The sequence below is a fragment of the Mizuhopecten yessoensis genome, unplaced genomic scaffold, assembly GCF_002113885.1.
Source record: "Mizuhopecten yessoensis strain PY_sf001 unplaced genomic scaffold, ASM211388v2 scaffold10765, whole genome shotgun sequence".
NCBI lineage: Eukaryota > Metazoa > Mollusca > Bivalvia > Pectinida > Pectinidae > Mizuhopecten > Mizuhopecten yessoensis.
The window spans coordinates 994,390-1,012,318 of NW_018408710.1; the positions used below are offsets into that span (position 1 = coordinate 994,390).

The following is a 17,929-nucleotide window of genomic DNA, read 5'->3' on the forward strand; positions in this document are numbered from 1 at the left end:
GTACTGGTTCCTATGGTTCTTTAATTAGTAACTTGTCTTGGCCATGACTTATAAACCTTTAAAGTTATCTTGATGAAACTTTAACCATACCTTGTTACAGTGACTTTCACATTAAAGTCAAGGGTCAAATAAGTGCAAAATAATTTGTAAATTCTTGTCTGGGTTGTAAATTTTAAAACGGTAAGGATATCTTAATGAAACTAAAAGCATATCTGTATCACCTACACAAGGTGTGCATTGTTCAGTGATTAGGTCACCATGACTTCCACCTCTAGGTCAAAGGGCAAATAAATATAAAATGTTCAGAGCAAGTCTTCGTGGCCATACATTGTCACCTGTTAAAGATATCTTTATAAAATGTAAAGATATCTTTATAAAATGTTAAGATATCTGTATCACCAACATAAGGTGTGCATTGTACTGTAATTAATGTGCACATTGGCTGATAATTTCTTTCACAAATTAAATTTCTAGTTGATATTATTTATACCAGTACAATAGCCGAGTCTTTCATTCAGTGTTCATAACTGATCAAGAAACTAAATGATTTATTCTACGAAAGGATGCAAACCACATTTAAGTGTGTAACTTTTTCTGTGCAAATGTATTTTTAACTTTAATTCAGTACAATAGTTATCAAAGCTTCAAGCTTGTCACTAAATTAACTGTGTTAGCTGATCCACTCTGAATGTCAATGACATAGTCTAGCTGATCCACTCTGAATGTCAATGACATAGTCTAGCTGATCCACTCTGAATGTCAATGACAAAGTCTAGCTGATCCATTCTGAATGTCAATGACATAGTCTAGCTGATCCACTCTGAATGTCAATGACATAGTCTTTAGGTGATTGACTGATAACCACACGTTGTTCAAAAACAAAAGACAAGACTAGCTACAGGTTTCTTATCTAGACATTTTATTCCCAAAAACAAAGCATAAAAAAAGTCAAATACCTTACTTTCTACTCTATTTGACTATTAAGCTCTTTGTAATAAAACAACCCAGAGACAAATGAAATGTTTCATACATATACCCTTCATCTGTATAGACTTTCCATACACTCGTACATAAAGCTGTTGAAACATTATAAATAAAGTGAAGATTTAGTAGATCAATATCACAGAGATGACTCTCTATAGTATTCAACAACAAGTTAGGTTTGTATCATCATGTACATCATAACTTGAAAATATTTGGTTCAGATTGGTAAAAATCCTTAATAGCAAATACACAAGTATTAGTCATATCACATATCTTATGGACGGAAATGAAAGTAAATATGCTCATCAATTGATAAATAAGAGGCAGAGATGCTGCATTAAGAATAAAAAAAGTTACCTAAGTAACGAAATGTTTAAAGGAATGTTTGAACAAAAGAAAGATGTTTTAACAAAACAAATGTTGGGTGTTAAAGCCAGAAGCTGCTCAAAGTAAACAGTAAAGCTGAGCTGTGCAAATATTAACGAGTACACAATTTTGTTCCCAGTGATAACAATGGAACCTATCAGGACATCAACAACTCCATGTACAATTCCACATTGTCGTCAAATCTGTCGGTCAATTATTTTTCAATTCTTTTCTGTTGATCAAATTAACGTATTAATACTAAAGACAGTGTGCTGGATAAGCAAGTTTTATAAAAATGTAAATAAATACGGTGTATAAAACGTACTAAAAGTAATATAGTCCTGTCAGCAAAAATGTCTTTGTATGTTCAAAACATTCAATATACCGGTATCTTGATAATTTCTGTGCAGTCTTTTTGTGAACTAGAGAAACCAATAAGGTGACGGAATTCATAAGCAAATCCAATACACTGTACATGTATGGTATAATTCCCTGTTCTAGAAACCAGCAACTCTGTACAATTGTAAGCATCAGGGTTTTTTTTCAATATTACACAATGCAATATGAATCAACAATACAAATTGTATTATTGAACCCTGCCTAATATGACACCCTGTGGGACACATAAGCCCTGTCTAATCTGACAACACATGGGACATATAAGCCCTGACACAATGTGGGACACAAACCCTGTCTAATCTGACACCCTGTGGAAGATATTTATCCTGTCTAATCTGACACCCTGTCCTACACAGCATAATGGTCAGTTTTGACAGGATGTCGGAATATAAATGTCTTTACTTTTTAGCTTTCATTAGAAATTTGAATACAGCATTATGTTTGATAAAACTGGAAAACGGAATACTCTGGTCATATTTAAACACGCTACACTGTACATATTTTGTATCTAATAAAAATAATTTAAAATTAATTTCACCAAAATTTGTAATCATAAAATATGCCAACTGCTAACAATTACAGAATTGAGTCTTTGATTGAGAACCAAGAGTACGTACCCTGCGTCTGGATAATATTTTGGTAGAACTGAGACATCACATCCAAACAATGACAAGATCAACACCTAATTTGTACAAATATCACAGGTATACATACCTTAAAACTATTTCGTTTAAAACCTTCCATTAATGGAATGATGTTTTTATAACACAATGATAATATCACAGCCACATATAAGTACAGATATACAATCCAATGTACAATGTAAAAACACTAAAAATACAACAAATGGAATTTCAGCCTACACATCGTGTGATATGACCAAGGTCAACATTAACAGTAAGCTGTTTAATATATATATCTATCGTTGCTGTAGTTGAAGCATTCATATAACTACAGATTGAATAAAATATCTTCACTTTTGAAAAATTCTATTTTATTACTTTCAAATTTCCATTATATAATAAAATTTCAATCATGGAGTCAATTATATACAAAAGACTAATTAAAAGTTTCCAATTTGTTACATACTCTTAACCGAATACCTGTACTCAATCAGTCTATACTCGAATACCTTTGTTCCATAGTATAAACTCCAGTACATGTACTCGCAGTAAGGTATATACACAAACACTCCTACAACCTTTCAAACCAAATATCATACACACCATCTACCTGAATCTACCATATATTTCGTGTTACCACTTCACGCTGGACATTCATAAAAGGACTATGGCACAAAAATATTTATGACCAGTTGGGGTGCTACTACCAAGATAGCATGCTCATTAAATAATTGAAATGAAATATAATTTTTCAGAATATATTGGTCTAAACCACATGTGAATATGACTTTTTCGTCTTAATTAATGATATATATATCAGCTGTATATTGAGAACTCCGCGGGTGCAGAGTAAACATACTGAAGCTACTGTCAAAGTAATACGCAAATGTGCGAGACAGTTTTATATATAATGAAAAAAACCTATGAAAACTGAACACGTTTTTTGAACTTTTTACCATGTAAAGGATAAAATGGTTTCTTTGTAAATAAAAAGATCAAAAACAATGTACATTTGTATAACAACTCCTATCTTGCTGGATACACACAAAAACCCATCACCTTTTCACAAACACTGTATTAGCATGATATTAATTTTATGATATTTTTCTTTGTCTGGGTTAAAAAAAAGCTGATGTGACAATGTCTTAAAAAACCATCTCCTGTTCATAACAATAATGCATTCCCTCACAGTGGTCAAATGTTTATTTCATGCTGAAAATTAGGATCATTCATTGAAACCCAACTATTAGTTTGAAAGACCTTGGGACATCCAAGGTCTTTTGGAGACAGAAATAGTACCTAGTACATGTACTGTGTTTCAAAAATAAGTCACTAAAAAACTTGTACAGTTTTTGTACAATTGGCACAGTGTATTACAGGATTCTGTTAAATAAGCACTGCTGAGAGGTCAAAACAGTTGAGGACCTGTCTCTGGAGACGGCTCTTCCCACCAATAATTTTTTTTCTCCCATACAAATATTCTCAAAACAACAACATTTTGCTTTTGATAGGTCCAGGACAGCTATAGATGCATTCTTCTGAAAGTGGTTGTCATTCATTACAGTGGTCTGTTAAACTCTGTCACCCCTGAAATTTCATAATAAACCTTTCCAATCTTTGAATTGGAAGAATTCAAATGGGGTAATTGTGGTTTTACACAGTGTTATATGGAGAACTACTGACGTGCCCCGCTAGCACTGTTGGGCCTCAGCATCCTATTGAGGACCTTGGGAGAAGGCACAACCTGTTGCATGTAGGGACTTTTGAGTAGCTGTACATATGTGGATGCAGAGTATGGCCTGCTGTTGACTGTTATCTGGGAGGACCGTTTCTTCTTGCTACGTCCCTTTGGACTTGGCTTGCGTTTGAAGAAGATCTGTTCTGGGCTGTTCTCTATGAGGTTTGAAGAGTCATCGTTCTGGAAGAAATCTGCTGGCATGCGTGAAAGGGGCACATTCTTCATAGGTATATCATGGACCAGTTGTAATACTTGTTCTGTAAACAAAGGAATGGACAATCATGTTTTTTTTTTAATAAAAAGAATTACAGTAATATATGAATAATAATAAACAAAATTCTCTGTAACCTTGACCTTCATTTCGAAACCTTATGTAAATGACTTTATAGCAAAAAGAGACATATTAAGATGGAAAAATATTTTTGTAAGTTATGATCCATTTAACTATTTTTATTTTTCAAATTTTTGCATGGAACTTTTAAACAAATGAAGCGTAAAATACAATTTTACCATAGTATTGTAACAACAGATTTTGTAGCCACAACAGCTGCAGGAGTAACATTCTGACACATTAAGAGTTGTTGGTATCTCTTACCTATTGTCTGGTTGTCTATGGTGAGGTCATTCTGACAGCTGTCACATTTGAACACAGAACAAGCAGTTCCCGTCACTTCACAGAAAGTGTGGCGCATGAAGGCGGAGAAGGCAGCATAGTCAAATGAACTGTAGCGTCCATGCCATGCGATGTAACCTGTTGGCATACGATCACACAATGATTGACACAAGTTTATCAACTTGGTAACAAAATTTCTGAATCGAATCCAAAATAATTTAAACTATTGTGTTAAATTTTCATATGAAATTAAATATAATATGTTTATACTACTTCAGTTTTCATTCACTCCTTCACTAAAAGTTTTTCTCTGTCCGATGCCACAAACGGCTTTGTGGTATATATGTTATAACTTTAAAATCCTTAAACTCTTGTGTTGTATTGGTAGCCATTGTGGGAGTAATACTGACCTTCAGGGTGGACAAAGAGAAGTGTCGGCACACCAGCAATACCAAGTATCTCGGTCAGGTCGACTAATTTATGATGACCCTCGTCATATTTCCTGGAGTGACCTGTAGAGGCAATTTGAGGTTATTAGGAGTCGCAAGGCATAATGGCATTAGGTACTAGGCTAATCACTGTTCTGTATCAAATCCTTTTAAATGTCAAGTTAGTGATAGATGATGGTGTTTTAATTACAAAAGAGTTCTAAAGGGATGCTGACCTGCCATGGAGTTGTTAGTGGCCTCGTGGATGGAGGACGCACACTGACTGGTACAGTGCCACAGGACATTGTCGGCACGGTAACCGTTGGTGGTGATCTGGTGGATAAGAGCCTTTCTCTCTGTGGCACCCATAGCGTCCACACCACAGGTCACAGCTATGAAGTTGTACTGAAAGGTCAAGGTCATAAAAATCAGCGGCAAATTCACATTTTTTGGCTCCTGACTTAAGCAGATATTCAGAGGAAACTAGCTATACCTGTTTAATTGAGCTCACAAAATATTATTTTTATTCTTTTATTATATATTTCAGATAATTTATGAATGACACACACAGCATATAGAAACTGAAAATATCTCATTAAATAAAAAAAATTAAGAACAAGCATTGATTGGATTATGGGAAAGTCATTTCTGTGTTAAAATATGTCTCATTTTATTAAATAAAAAAAAGTACAAACATGCATTGATTTAGTTTTGGGAAAGTCATTTCTGTGTTAAAATGTAAAAAGACTTACATCTGAGGAGTATTCCCGAGCAAAGCGAACGAAATTGGTCATGACTGCTTGAGATGACAAACACCTGTCAGATAAAGATAAGAATATGTTTCTTCTCTAGCAAAAAAAATATCAACAAAAGAGAATACAATTTTATCGTATATCTAATATATATATATCATCAGCGTTTACTTGATACAGAATTTGTACAGTAATTTATGAAATTCACAGTTTTTTTAGGACCTTTTACGGGTCTTTCTTAGTAAATTTAAGGCCTGAAATTTCCAGCCACTTGCAAACTCTCAAAATACAGAGATCAGGATGTGTCTAAGCTCGCTATATAAACAACTCTTAAATCTAACATTGTTCGATAGTCCGAAAATCTAGAAATTAACTGGTAAAAAATATTTCATTTTCTTATATTTTCTGAATTTATTTTTATGAGAACAAAACCAAAAAAAAAAAATACAATACATGATCATAGCTTAATGTTTAATTAGTCAAATTCAAAGCTCTTTTGACCAATTAAGGAGATTTTTGTTACATGTAAATAAAAGGGATTTTAGGGCCCTTTCATCAATTTGAAGGCTTTTCAAGGCCAACCCTCTCTTTGAGGGCCTTTTTAACGCCTGTACGAACCCTGTGATATCAATGTACACGGACATGTAAAAGGCACCCTTACCAAGGTGTCCAGAAGAGGACAACCGTAGGGAACTCTTTGTTGTGCGTTCCCATGAAAGGTTTGTACTCTCCATCAAACACATCCAGAAGGCTACAGGACGGTGGCGGAACCTTCTTTTTCAGCAGTCCCTGGTTGGCTAGCTTCTTGGCAAGTTGTCTTTCGTAGTTTATAGAATCTAGGTATTTACAGCATCCAGTACTGGGCCATCTGTGAACATGACCAGGAAGCGTTAACAGTGTCTTAAATTATTTTATAGGAAATGACACATTTCATAAGTCTTCTGGTGATGGCTTATGGACAGTCAAGGAACACACTTCATTATGATAATGCAAAATTACTGTCTTATATGCTCATATTACCGAGGTTTCACGTTTCATTTGATATTGGTAAAGTCAGAATTAATTATAGTTACTATCTTAGAGATAAAGCCTGGTTACTCAAACCATTTTAAGATTTCAAAGAACACAAGATCTGTTGACGAGAGTCTGCTTTATGTCATTCTTGTGCAACTGGTAATTTTTTTGGAATGTGAGACAAGCAGGCCTTGAATCTGAGGCGAAAACTCCCCTCATGTTTTTCTGGAAAGACATCCATAGAAGGTTCCCCTGATTGACACTGAAGAAGACACTTACCTGATGTTTTTCTGGTGGATACTGTGGTAGCAGTAGAAAGCGAAGGGGCGGAAGTTTTCTGCAAGGAGTTCTACTGAGTTGGATTCTTCACTGGTTGCTTGTGGCTTTTCTGTCACCGACACCATGCTCAGTTTGTACTTGGGCTGGTCTACTGGCAACTGTCAGGGGCAGACAACTACATGCTATACCAGTTAATGGATATCTCAAGAGCAGACAACCACACACTATACCAATTAATGGATACCTCAAGGGCAGACAACCACATACTATACCAATTAATAGACATCTCGAGGGCAGACAACCACATGCTTTACCTTCTGATGGATATCTCAAGGGCAGACAACCACATGCTATACCTACTGATGGATATATCAAGGGCAGACAACCACATCTATACCTTCTGATGGATATATCAAGGGCAGACAACCACATGCTATACCTACTGATGGATATCACAAGGGCAGACAACCACATGCTATACCTTCTGATGGATATCACAAGGGCAGACAACCTCATACTTTACCTACTGATAGATATCTCAGGAAAATTTGCTTTTTTCACTGATTCCAATTAACTATTTCTATTAATTTAATTTCAAAGGAGGTTGTAAGTCATTTTAATGTGTACAGCAACTTACAATTTGTTTTGTCCAACTCATTTATGATATTACAAAGATACAGCTCTGCAATTTTTATCACCATCAAGTCTGACCCAACTCAGACCCCACTTGACCTTCCTCAGCTCCTGACTCATGCTTTTCCCACCCCACACTTTCTCCTGAGATCTGTACTTACACTGATCCTGATGGAGCGGACGCCGTCGTGCATGGGACTGCCGTATTGTTTGCTATCGATGAGGACCTTGTATCCAGCGATCTGGAAGTCAGGTCTGGACTGTGGACATTGCCAGCTAATATGAGCCATCAACTGACCTGAAACACAATTAACCACATGATATTGGATTAGCTGGTTGGTTGGTTTTGGATTTGTACTTAACTACAGCTAAATCATAAGACATTGGTGCCTTAATATGATGATGGCACCTTTCAAGAGCCATTTCATTTAAGTGCTGCCACACTGCCACTGTCACTCAAACATTGGAGCATGACAACTCAATACGTCACATTATTCTGACAACACTTATCAGAGGTACCTAGGGAGACATCTTTATAAATACGAAGAGCAGATACATTTTTAAACTGGTTATGAAGTAATTTACCTGTGAAGTGTTCCATTGCAATGAAACACTGTTCCAGATACTCCTCTACCCTGGTCAATGTGTGGGCACCCTCTATCACCTCACGGTTCTTCTCTGCCCTCAAGGGGTGAGCAAGGGCACCAATCTCCTTTAGCTTGTGGCCAACCTTTCGTATTAGCCTACAGAGATATCCAAAATTTAACGAATAGTTAAACTTTTATTGTTCCTACCCCTGACAATTATTGTAGTACACACTAGATGATTGATATATTCATTGTATAAAATTTCTTCAATGACAAAACATAAAGAGGTATTCTGAATTTTACAGGAAAATCTGTATTAAAAAGATCCCCTAGAATTAAGCTCTAGTTATGAATTCCCTGAATAGTCATAAACTGTGTAGAATAATCCTGTAAAACATGATGTTTGACAGCTTTGTATAAGGTATTGCCTACCTGTCTCTCTTGTTGACAAGGTCACAGGTGATTTTCTCCAGCTGTCTTCTTTCATCCAGTCCTACCACGGTCACCGTGACCCTGGGAGGGTCGGGGGCCGTGGCTGGCTGGACCCTCAGGACATCCGATCTGATCACATCATTGGTCCCATACAACTGTGTGAACAGACATGCATAATAGTTTATATGATTGCATGTAAGGGACAGCAAATCAAGGAATTTTTTGGAGAAAGATATAAAAAGTTTGATTCCAAGAAGTTTGAAAGAAAACAAATTGTAGTACATCACTGTACACCTGAACAGAATTAAATGACATGCTGATTTCTGACTTACATGTACTTCCAGCAGAATGGTGTAGATCCTGTTCTTAAGGTTGCTGAACTCGACTTCACGACTTTCTGGGTGGATCGGGAAGTCATACACCACTTTATTAGTAGCCTCCTCTGTACACATCCCCTGTAATACATATTTACTGCTATAAGGTTTGTTTCAACTGCACAAAATACATCTGAAGCTTTCGTCTTTAAAATTATTTTGATAAATGTAGAATACAAAAGTATCTCAGTAAGTAATGGGCTGAAAAATCTCACCCTAAAGTGTTTGACCTTGGCACCGTCGGACATGTTGAGGTCATCCCAGCCGATGCGTATGACAGAACTGCTGTGTGTGGGTAGGCGGTGGAGGTGTGGACTCATGGCGCCGGGCCAGACCACTGTCAGTGGCTCGGACACTTTACTGCTCATGCGCTCTAGTGCTGTTAAAGCCTGAAACAGTAATTAGCACATTTGACTCATTCACCCCTGAAATTTCATAATGAACTATTCCAACCTTTGAATTGGAAAAGTTCAAATGTGTCATCAGGGGTAAATGAGTTGATGATCAGGTACAAGATGCCTTTGTATGACATCCATACAGGTGTCATTACGTTTATAACTAATGACTATATGGTTTCCTTAGTTTCAATTGGTGAAATAAACAAGATAACATGGTTATACCTATATGTAGGTGTTTCTCATTTACAGGTAGAATAGATACAGGTGACTTAAATGGTCTTCAAACGTTTCAGTGGAATACTAAAATAATTATCTCATTAACGGGTGTATAGATATAGGTAATGTAGCTGTTTAAGATTATAAACGTATGATATTTAATTAACAGGTAGATAGCCTGGAAGATGACACACCTAGTTTTAGTTGATGACATAAAATGCCAAATTCTTCAAATGAATTGACAACGAAAGTTATAAAACATCCTGATCCCATTTCATTTTAACTTTCATTTCCGAAAACAAGACAACAAACCAGCAAGACGATGAATTGAAAACAGGTTGAACATTTTACTGTTTTCAGAATTTGTGACACCTGTATCTCATTAACAGGTAGACTTACCTGAACCTGGAAGGTGTACTCATGGCACCACTTTCCCTCAGTGTAGGTGTAGCTAGTCTGGTCTGCATTGAGTGTATGCATAATTATACCATTGACGAACACCTTGTACCCCGTTACTAGGGCATCACCATAGGTCGTGGGTTTCTCCCATTGGACAGAAATGTAGCGGAAGTTGCAGGCCCTACAAACAGACATCAACAGTGTATAGTCTGTGCTTTATTCAAACAAAGCTCACTACTGGCTATAGTTAATGACTTGATGTTATACAGTAAAGAGCTTTAGCATCAAGGGAGCCAGGTTCCACAGTTTTGGTCCATGTAGGATTTACCTGGTATATTCTGCACCAGACCACCAATATTTAACAGACATAATTAAGTCTTGGATGAAACAATTCGCAGGGTGTATATTTTGCAATCATTTTTTTTCAGAAAGCAAATATTGTGAAATATTTTTCTTCAAGTCTGTACAAACTATCAAGTGATGGCAAAGTACCATATGCAATATTTCACAATAACTACATGAATCCTGTATCAAACTCATCCTTTATTTAACATATCTAAAGAAAATAAATCCTAATTGATAGCAGTAATTCAAAGCAGGGACCAGAAACTAATTTTGAATACCACTAGTCAATTGGGGTAGTAGTTTTCAAACTTACTAGTCCACGTGCAAATTCCACTAACCCAATAATATTCAACAAGGTAAGCAATATAAAATTTTGAAAAATCAATCAGGCTAGAGGTTTTTAGAACCACTAGTCGGGCTGGAGATTTCACTAGTCTCAGACTATCAGGCTACCCTTATTGTCTAGCCCTTCACTAGTCCAGCTGGAGACTTCACTAGTCTCAGACTAACAGGCTACCCTTATTGTCTAGACCTGCAATAGTCCAGCTGGAGATTGCACTATTCTCAGACTATCGGGCTTTCCTTATTGTCTAGCCACTGCCCTAGTCCAGCTGAAGACTTCCCTAGTCTCAGACTATCGGGCTTTCCTTATTGTCTAGCCACTGCCCTAGTCCAGCTGAAGACTTCACTAGTCTCAGACTAACAGGCCACCCTTATTGTCTAGCCGTGCACTAGTCCAGCTGAAGACTTCCCTAGTCTCAGACTATCGGGCTACCCTTATTGTCTAGGCCTGCACTAGTCCAGCTGGCGATTTCATTAGTCTGAGACTATCGGGCTTCCCTTATTGTCTAGCCCTCCACTAGTCCAGCTGGAGGATTCACTAGTCTCAGCCTATCAGGCCACCCTTATTATCTAGCCACTGCCCTAGTCCAGCTGAAGACTTCCCTAGTCTCAGACTATCGGACTACCCTTATTGTCTAGCCATGCACTAGTCCAGCTGGCGATTTCATTAGTCTGAGACTATCCGGCTATCCTTATTGTCTAACCCTGCACTAGTCCAGCTGTAGATTTCACTAGTCTCAGACGATCAGGCTACCCTTATTGTCTAGCCGTGCACTAGTCCAGCTGAAGACTTCCCTAGTCTCAGACTATCAGACCACCCTTATTATCTAGCCACTGCACTAGTCCAGCAGGAGGTTTCACTAGTCTCAGACTAACAGGCCACCCTTATTGTCTAGCCATGCACTAGTCCAGCTGGCGATTTCACTAGTCTCAGACGATCAGGCTACCCTTATTGTCTAGGCCTGCACTAGTCCAGCTGTAGATTTCACTAGTCTCAGACGATCAGGCTACCCTTATTGTCTAGCCGTGCACTAGTCCAGCTGAAGCCTTCACTAGTCTCAGACTATTGGGCTACCCTTATTGTCTAGCCGTGCACTAGTCCAGCTGAAGCCTTCACTAGTCTCAGACTACCGGGCTATCCTTATTGTCGCAATATAAAATTTTGAAAAATCAATCAGGCTAGAGGTGTTTAGAACCACTAGTCGGGCTAGCGATTTCACTAGTCTCAGACTATTGGGCTACCCTTATTGTCTAGACCTGCAATAGTCCAGCTGGAGATTGCACTAGTCTCAGACTATCCGGCTATCCTTATTGTCTAGCCCTTCACTAGTCCAGCTGGAGATTTCATTAGTCTGAGACTATCGGGCTATCCTTATTGTCTAGCCCTGCACTAGTCCAGCTGAAGACTTCACTAGTCTCAGACTATCGGGCTATCCTTATTGTCTAGCCACTGCACTAGTCCAGCTGGAGATTTCACTAGTCTCAGACTATCAGGCTACCCTTATTGTCTAGCTCTGATTCAAAGACAGGTCCAGCAGCCATCTTACCTGATTTGTAAGGACTTGGATTAACTACAGAATATGTAGTGAAATAGTTGAAGACACTTTATGAATACAATTTTAAAATTCACACATCCTCCGTACCTGACTGTCATGATAGGTGCCTCAGGAGGTGCTGATGTCTGTATGGTCAGCTGCCTTGACCGCTCCAGCTCCTTACCCTGGTCATCCAGGACAATTAGACGGACAAAGTGGGTGGTACCGGGCAGACAGTTGTTGATTATACAGCTGTTGTTGTCCCTCTCCAGGTTCAGTGACCTTTGCTGTAAAGACAGAGGAGATACATACAGATTTCACGACCCTTGTTAAAAATACTGGGGAGACACATACAAGTTCTACTACCTTTGTTGTTATAACTGCTGGGGAAATTTACATACAGCTTGTGTGACCTTTGCTGTAGATACTGAGGAGTTACATACAGCCTTGTGACCTTTGCTGTAGATACTGAGGAGTTACATCCAGCTTTGTGACCTTTGCTGTAGATACTGAGGAGTTACATACAGCCTTGTGACCTTTGCTGTAGATACTGAGGAGTTACGTACAGCTTTGTGACCTTTGCTGTAGATACTGAGGAGGTACATACAGCTTGTATGACCTTTGCTGTAGATACTGAGGAGTTACATCCAGCTTTGTGACCTTTGCTGTAGATACTGAGGAGTTACATACAGCTTGTATGACCTTTGCTGTAGATACTGAGGAGTTACATACAGCTTGTGTGACCTTTGCTGTTGATACTGAGGAGTTACATACAGCTTTTGTGAGCTTTGCTTTAGATACTGAGGAGTTACATACAGCTTTGTGACCTATGCTGTAGATACTGAGGAGTTACATACAGCTGTGGATACTGAGAAGTTACATACAGCTTGTGTAACCTTTGCTGTAGATACTGAGGAGTTACATACAGCCTTGTGACCTTTGCTGTAGATACTGAGGAGTTAAATACAGCTTTGGTGACCTTTGCTGTAGATACTGAGGAGTTACATCCAGCTTTGTGACCTTTGCTGTGGATACTGAGGAGTTACATACAGCTTTGTGACCTATGCTGTAGATACTGAGGAGTTACATACAGCTGTGGATACTGAGGAGTTACATACAGCTTTGTGACCTTCGCTGTAGATACTGAGGAGTTACATACAGCTTTGTGACCTATGCTGTAGATACTGAGGAGTTACATACAGCTTGTGTGACCTTTGCTGTAGATACTGAGGAGTTACATACAGCTGTGGATACTGAGGAGTTACATACAGCTTTGTGACCTTTGCTGTGGATACTGAGGAGTTACATACAGCTGTGGATACTGAGAAGTTACATACAGCTTGTGTGACCTTTGCTGTAGATACTGAGGAGTTACATACAGCTTTTGTGACCTTTGCTGTAGATACTGAGGAGTTACATACAGCTTTTGTGACCTTTGCTGTAGATACTGAGGAGTTACATACAGCTTTTGTGACCTTTGCTGTAGATACTGAGGAGTTACATACAGCTTTTGTGACCTTTGCTGTAGATACTGAGGAGTTACATACAGCTTTTGTGACCTTTGCTGTAGATACTGAGGAGTTACATACAGCTTTTGTGACCTTTGCTGTAGATACTGAGGAGTTACATACAGCTTTGTGACCTTTGCTGTAGATACTGAGGAGTTACATACAGCTTTTGTGACCTTTGCTGTAGATACTGAGGAGTTACATACAGCTTTTGTGACCTTTGCTGTAGATACTGAGGAGTTACATACAGCTTTTGTGACCTTTGCTGTAGATACTGAGGAGTTACATACAGCTTTTGTGACCTTTGCTGTAGATACTGAGGAGTTACATACAGCTTTTGTGACCTTTGCTGTAGATACTGAGGAGTTACATACAGCTTTTGTGACCTTTGCTGTAGATACTGAGGAGTTACATACAGCTTTGTGACCTTTGCTGTAGATACTGAGGAGTTACATACAGCTTTTGTGACCTTTGCTGTAGATACTGAGGAGTTACATACAGCTTGTGTGACCTTTGCTGTAGATACTGAGGAGTTACATACAGCTTTTGTGACCTTCACTTTTAATACAGGGGAGACACATACCTTGGTTAAATAATATTGATTGAATTATTGGGGAGACTCATACAGATTCAGTGACCTTTGATGTAAATACTGGGTAAACACTAACAGAAATGTTGAATGCTGGCCTGGAAAAATGCCAAGTATTTATACATAAACTAAATAAACATGCAGTATCATTTTTGATATATTGCTAATTGACTAGCTGACAATCTTTGTGATATGGTCCTGAAGGTGATGCATCAAAAACAGGTCCACAGATCTGTGATATTGTATTGAACTATTTCATACATGCAGAATGATGTCCATATTAAAATCTCCACAATGAATAAAATAATTGAAAGAAATATATCCTATGATATAACATTGGGGTAGAGATTGCAGTATAAGTATCTATGTTATAACATTGGGGTAGAGATTGCAGTATAAGAATCTATGATATAACATTGGGGTAGAAATTGCAGTATAAGTATCTATGATATAATATTGGGGTAGAGATTGCAGTATAAGAATCTATGATATAACATTGGGGTAGAGATTGCAGTATAAGTATCTATGATATAACATTGGGGTAGAGATCACAGTATAAGTATATATGATATAACATTGGGGTAGAGATTGCAGTAGAGATATTTACAATGTAACATTGGGTTAGAGATCACAGTAGAGATATTTACAATGTATGATTGGACCATTGGGATAGAGATTGCAGTAGAGATATTTACAATGTAACATTGGACCATTGGGGTAGAGATTGCAGTAGATAATTACAATGTAACATTGGGGTAGAGATCACAGTAGAGATATTTACAATGTAACATTGGGTTAGAGATCACAGTAGAGATATTTACAATGTACGATTGGACCATTGGGGTAGAGATTGCAGTAGAGATATTTACAATGTAGCATTGGGATAGAGATCACAGTAGAGATATTTACAATGTAGCATTGGGGTAGAGATCACAGTAGAGATATCTACAATGTAACATTGGAGTAGAGATCACAGTAGAGATATCTACACTGTAGCATTGGGGTAGAGATCACAGTAGAGATATTTATATGACATGTTACAACATTGCAGTGCTAACTGAAGAAGATATTTATGCTCTAAAATGGTTACACCATTAAGAATGTTCTGTTTCAGAGTGTGTTACAGATAGAATTACGGGTATCTATTTTTTAGGTATGGAGTACAGACATCTGTTGTTAGACTGGAGTAGAGATATAATCTCTATCATAAGAAGGCTACTTAATGGAGTTAAGGTACGATGTATAAGAATGGGATAGAAGGTAAAGGTATCTACGCTGTACATTTGGGATACAGACTCGGGTACAGACTAGGGTATAGGGAAGAGTTTGGGGTATACAGACTGCTCTATAATTTGGTACACCATTATAATATATCTATATTGTAACATAGTTATACAAACTGGAATAAAAAAATACCAATGATGTATGAAAGCAACAATAAATGGATGATTTTACATATAATTTATTGATAACCTCTATTTAATGTAGTTTTATCTATAAGCATGCAGATATCAGCTATTTTTAAACATGCTGTTAGGAACTAAAACCTATCTATAAATTTATATCACCATTCTTGTTTCTGTGCAAGTGATTGTAAATACCACTAAAATGTATTCTAAGAAATTTTCTTTGTAACTTAACATTTTTAATTAATATTGAGATATCCTCGCAAAGCCAAGATTCACTATGTCAAAAGTGTTTCTCCATAGTACTGCCATCCTTTCTTCACATACATTATTTATGGAAACAAATTTCTGTTCACTTGAGATCCCTGTCCCACTGCACTTTGCATTTTCTTATACACAGTAAACTCCCTTTAACTTCCATTTGGATATAACGTCGGCAAAGTTGGACCATGACACTTCCATTGACCAGGTAACTCAGTCGGTAGGAGCAATATCCTAACAATCTGGAGTCCAGGGTTCTAACAGATAGAATTACGGGTATCTATTTACGGGTTCTAACCCCGGTCTAGCCCCTTTGAATTTTCCCCGCTAAGAACACTGTTGTTGATTATATTTTGTTTATCTCATCTGTATTATTTCTTACAAAAGTCCTGCATGGTAGGTTTTTTTCTTCAGAAATTATTTATCAAAGTTATAGTCATGCTGGAAAAACAATTTCCAACACTTGGTTACAGTTTTTGGCAGTGGTACAGTAGTGTGAATAAAATCCATGAGACTATTATTAATTTTCTGTACCGATTGTACACTTTGTATTGTGATGTTTATTGGTGTCTGTATAAGCCCACAGATCTGTACTAAGTGAAGGGATGACATCCTGGTACTATAACATGTTAGATACTACAGTTCTGCTCCAAACTATAGGCTACCAAGTAAATACTTTACTTTTCCTTTCTTGGATCTCTTCTGTAAAATGTAAAAACAATTAAATGAAAGAATTGTTTACTGATCAGTGGTGAAACTACTTAATTTTCATTCCTGCACATAAAACGATAGTGAATATTCTCCACAGGGTAACTACTAGTCAGGTTGGTAAGTATGATAGAGGTGACAGAGTATGATATACTAGTCATCGGTACATCACAAATAAACACTTCACTGGCTGTGCTATATGAACCTGTTAACATTCTATCCACATCCTAACCTCAAAGCTGTTGGTCTAAGTATACTGAACCCTTGTTAAGAACAACACCAAGTTTTCACTTCTATTTGCTAACCTTTATGCTGTTACCCACATTCACTAAACTCTTATCAAACAGGGGCTGTCAGTATTGTGTTAAGAATTAATTTTATAACAAACTTCACACGAACCTCTATAAGTGATAGTAAAACTGATTTGTTTAAAGGAATTAATTGTGACATTTTGATTTAAACATATTTTTATTTGCATCAAATATACAAGGGGATTAGGCACAAATCAAATATAAAGTTATTTTGATGTTAAGAATTATTGTATTAAAGGAAACAGGTATGAGGTGAGATCACTGAGGAGCTGATCAGCTGTGGTACCTACTGTGGGCTGGGCAACACTGCTCCATTCTATTCTGTACCCTGCCACCTCTTCTACCTCCAGGTAGCGACTCCAGTCTAAGTGTATGCTAGTGTCTGTGATCTGGGCCACCTTCACTGGCACGTCTGTGTCATCAGTCTGCCACTCGTCGAGGGCGCGGGCCTGGCGGGGCGAGTGTAGAGATGTATTGACCAGGAGGGTGTTGGACTTGAGGGAGTCCTCATACTCTGGCTTAGAACTCAGGGCCACCAGGTTTATCTTATAGGTCCTGTAAGAGAAATAATGATAATTTACAGAAGATCTTTTTTATACATGAACCATTTCCTTACTGACAACTAAAATAATACATCATAGATACTCTGTATAAATAAAAGTGTACTAAATTATTTACACAATTAAATC

At 37.6% G+C, this 17,929-nt stretch overlaps 1 protein-coding gene across 2 annotated transcripts in view; it reads right to left on the reverse strand.

Moving 5' to 3' along the window:
• Positions 1 to 902: 902 nt before the first annotated feature.
• The window catches only part of LOC110462249, an 89,532-nt gene continuing 72,505 nt past the window's right edge, over positions 903 to 17,929 (reverse strand). For both annotated transcript variants that reach the window (XM_021516134.1, XM_021516135.1), the window contains exons 52-66: positions 17,531 to 17,795; positions 12,566 to 12,744; positions 10,236 to 10,416; positions 9,438 to 9,611; positions 9,181 to 9,303; positions 8,849 to 9,003; positions 8,415 to 8,572; positions 7,991 to 8,127; positions 7,197 to 7,354; positions 6,565 to 6,771; positions 5,904 to 5,967; positions 5,388 to 5,556; positions 5,134 to 5,235; positions 4,706 to 4,861; positions 903 to 4,367 (exon numbers count right to left, since the gene is read on the reverse strand). In XM_021516134.1, the coding sequence (XP_021371809.1) occupies positions 4,048 to 4,367; positions 4,706 to 4,861; positions 5,134 to 5,235; positions 5,388 to 5,556; positions 5,904 to 5,967; positions 6,565 to 6,771; positions 7,197 to 7,354; positions 7,991 to 8,127; positions 8,415 to 8,572; positions 8,849 to 9,003; positions 9,181 to 9,303; positions 9,438 to 9,611; positions 10,236 to 10,416; positions 12,566 to 12,744; positions 17,531 to 17,795 (2,548 nt within the window). In that variant the 3' untranslated portion in view covers positions 903 to 4,047. The remainder of the gene's footprint in view (positions 4,368 to 4,705; positions 4,862 to 5,133; positions 5,236 to 5,387; positions 5,557 to 5,903; positions 5,968 to 6,564; positions 6,772 to 7,196; positions 7,355 to 7,990; positions 8,128 to 8,414; positions 8,573 to 8,848; positions 9,004 to 9,180; positions 9,304 to 9,437; positions 9,612 to 10,235; positions 10,417 to 12,565; positions 12,745 to 17,530; positions 17,796 to 17,929) is intronic.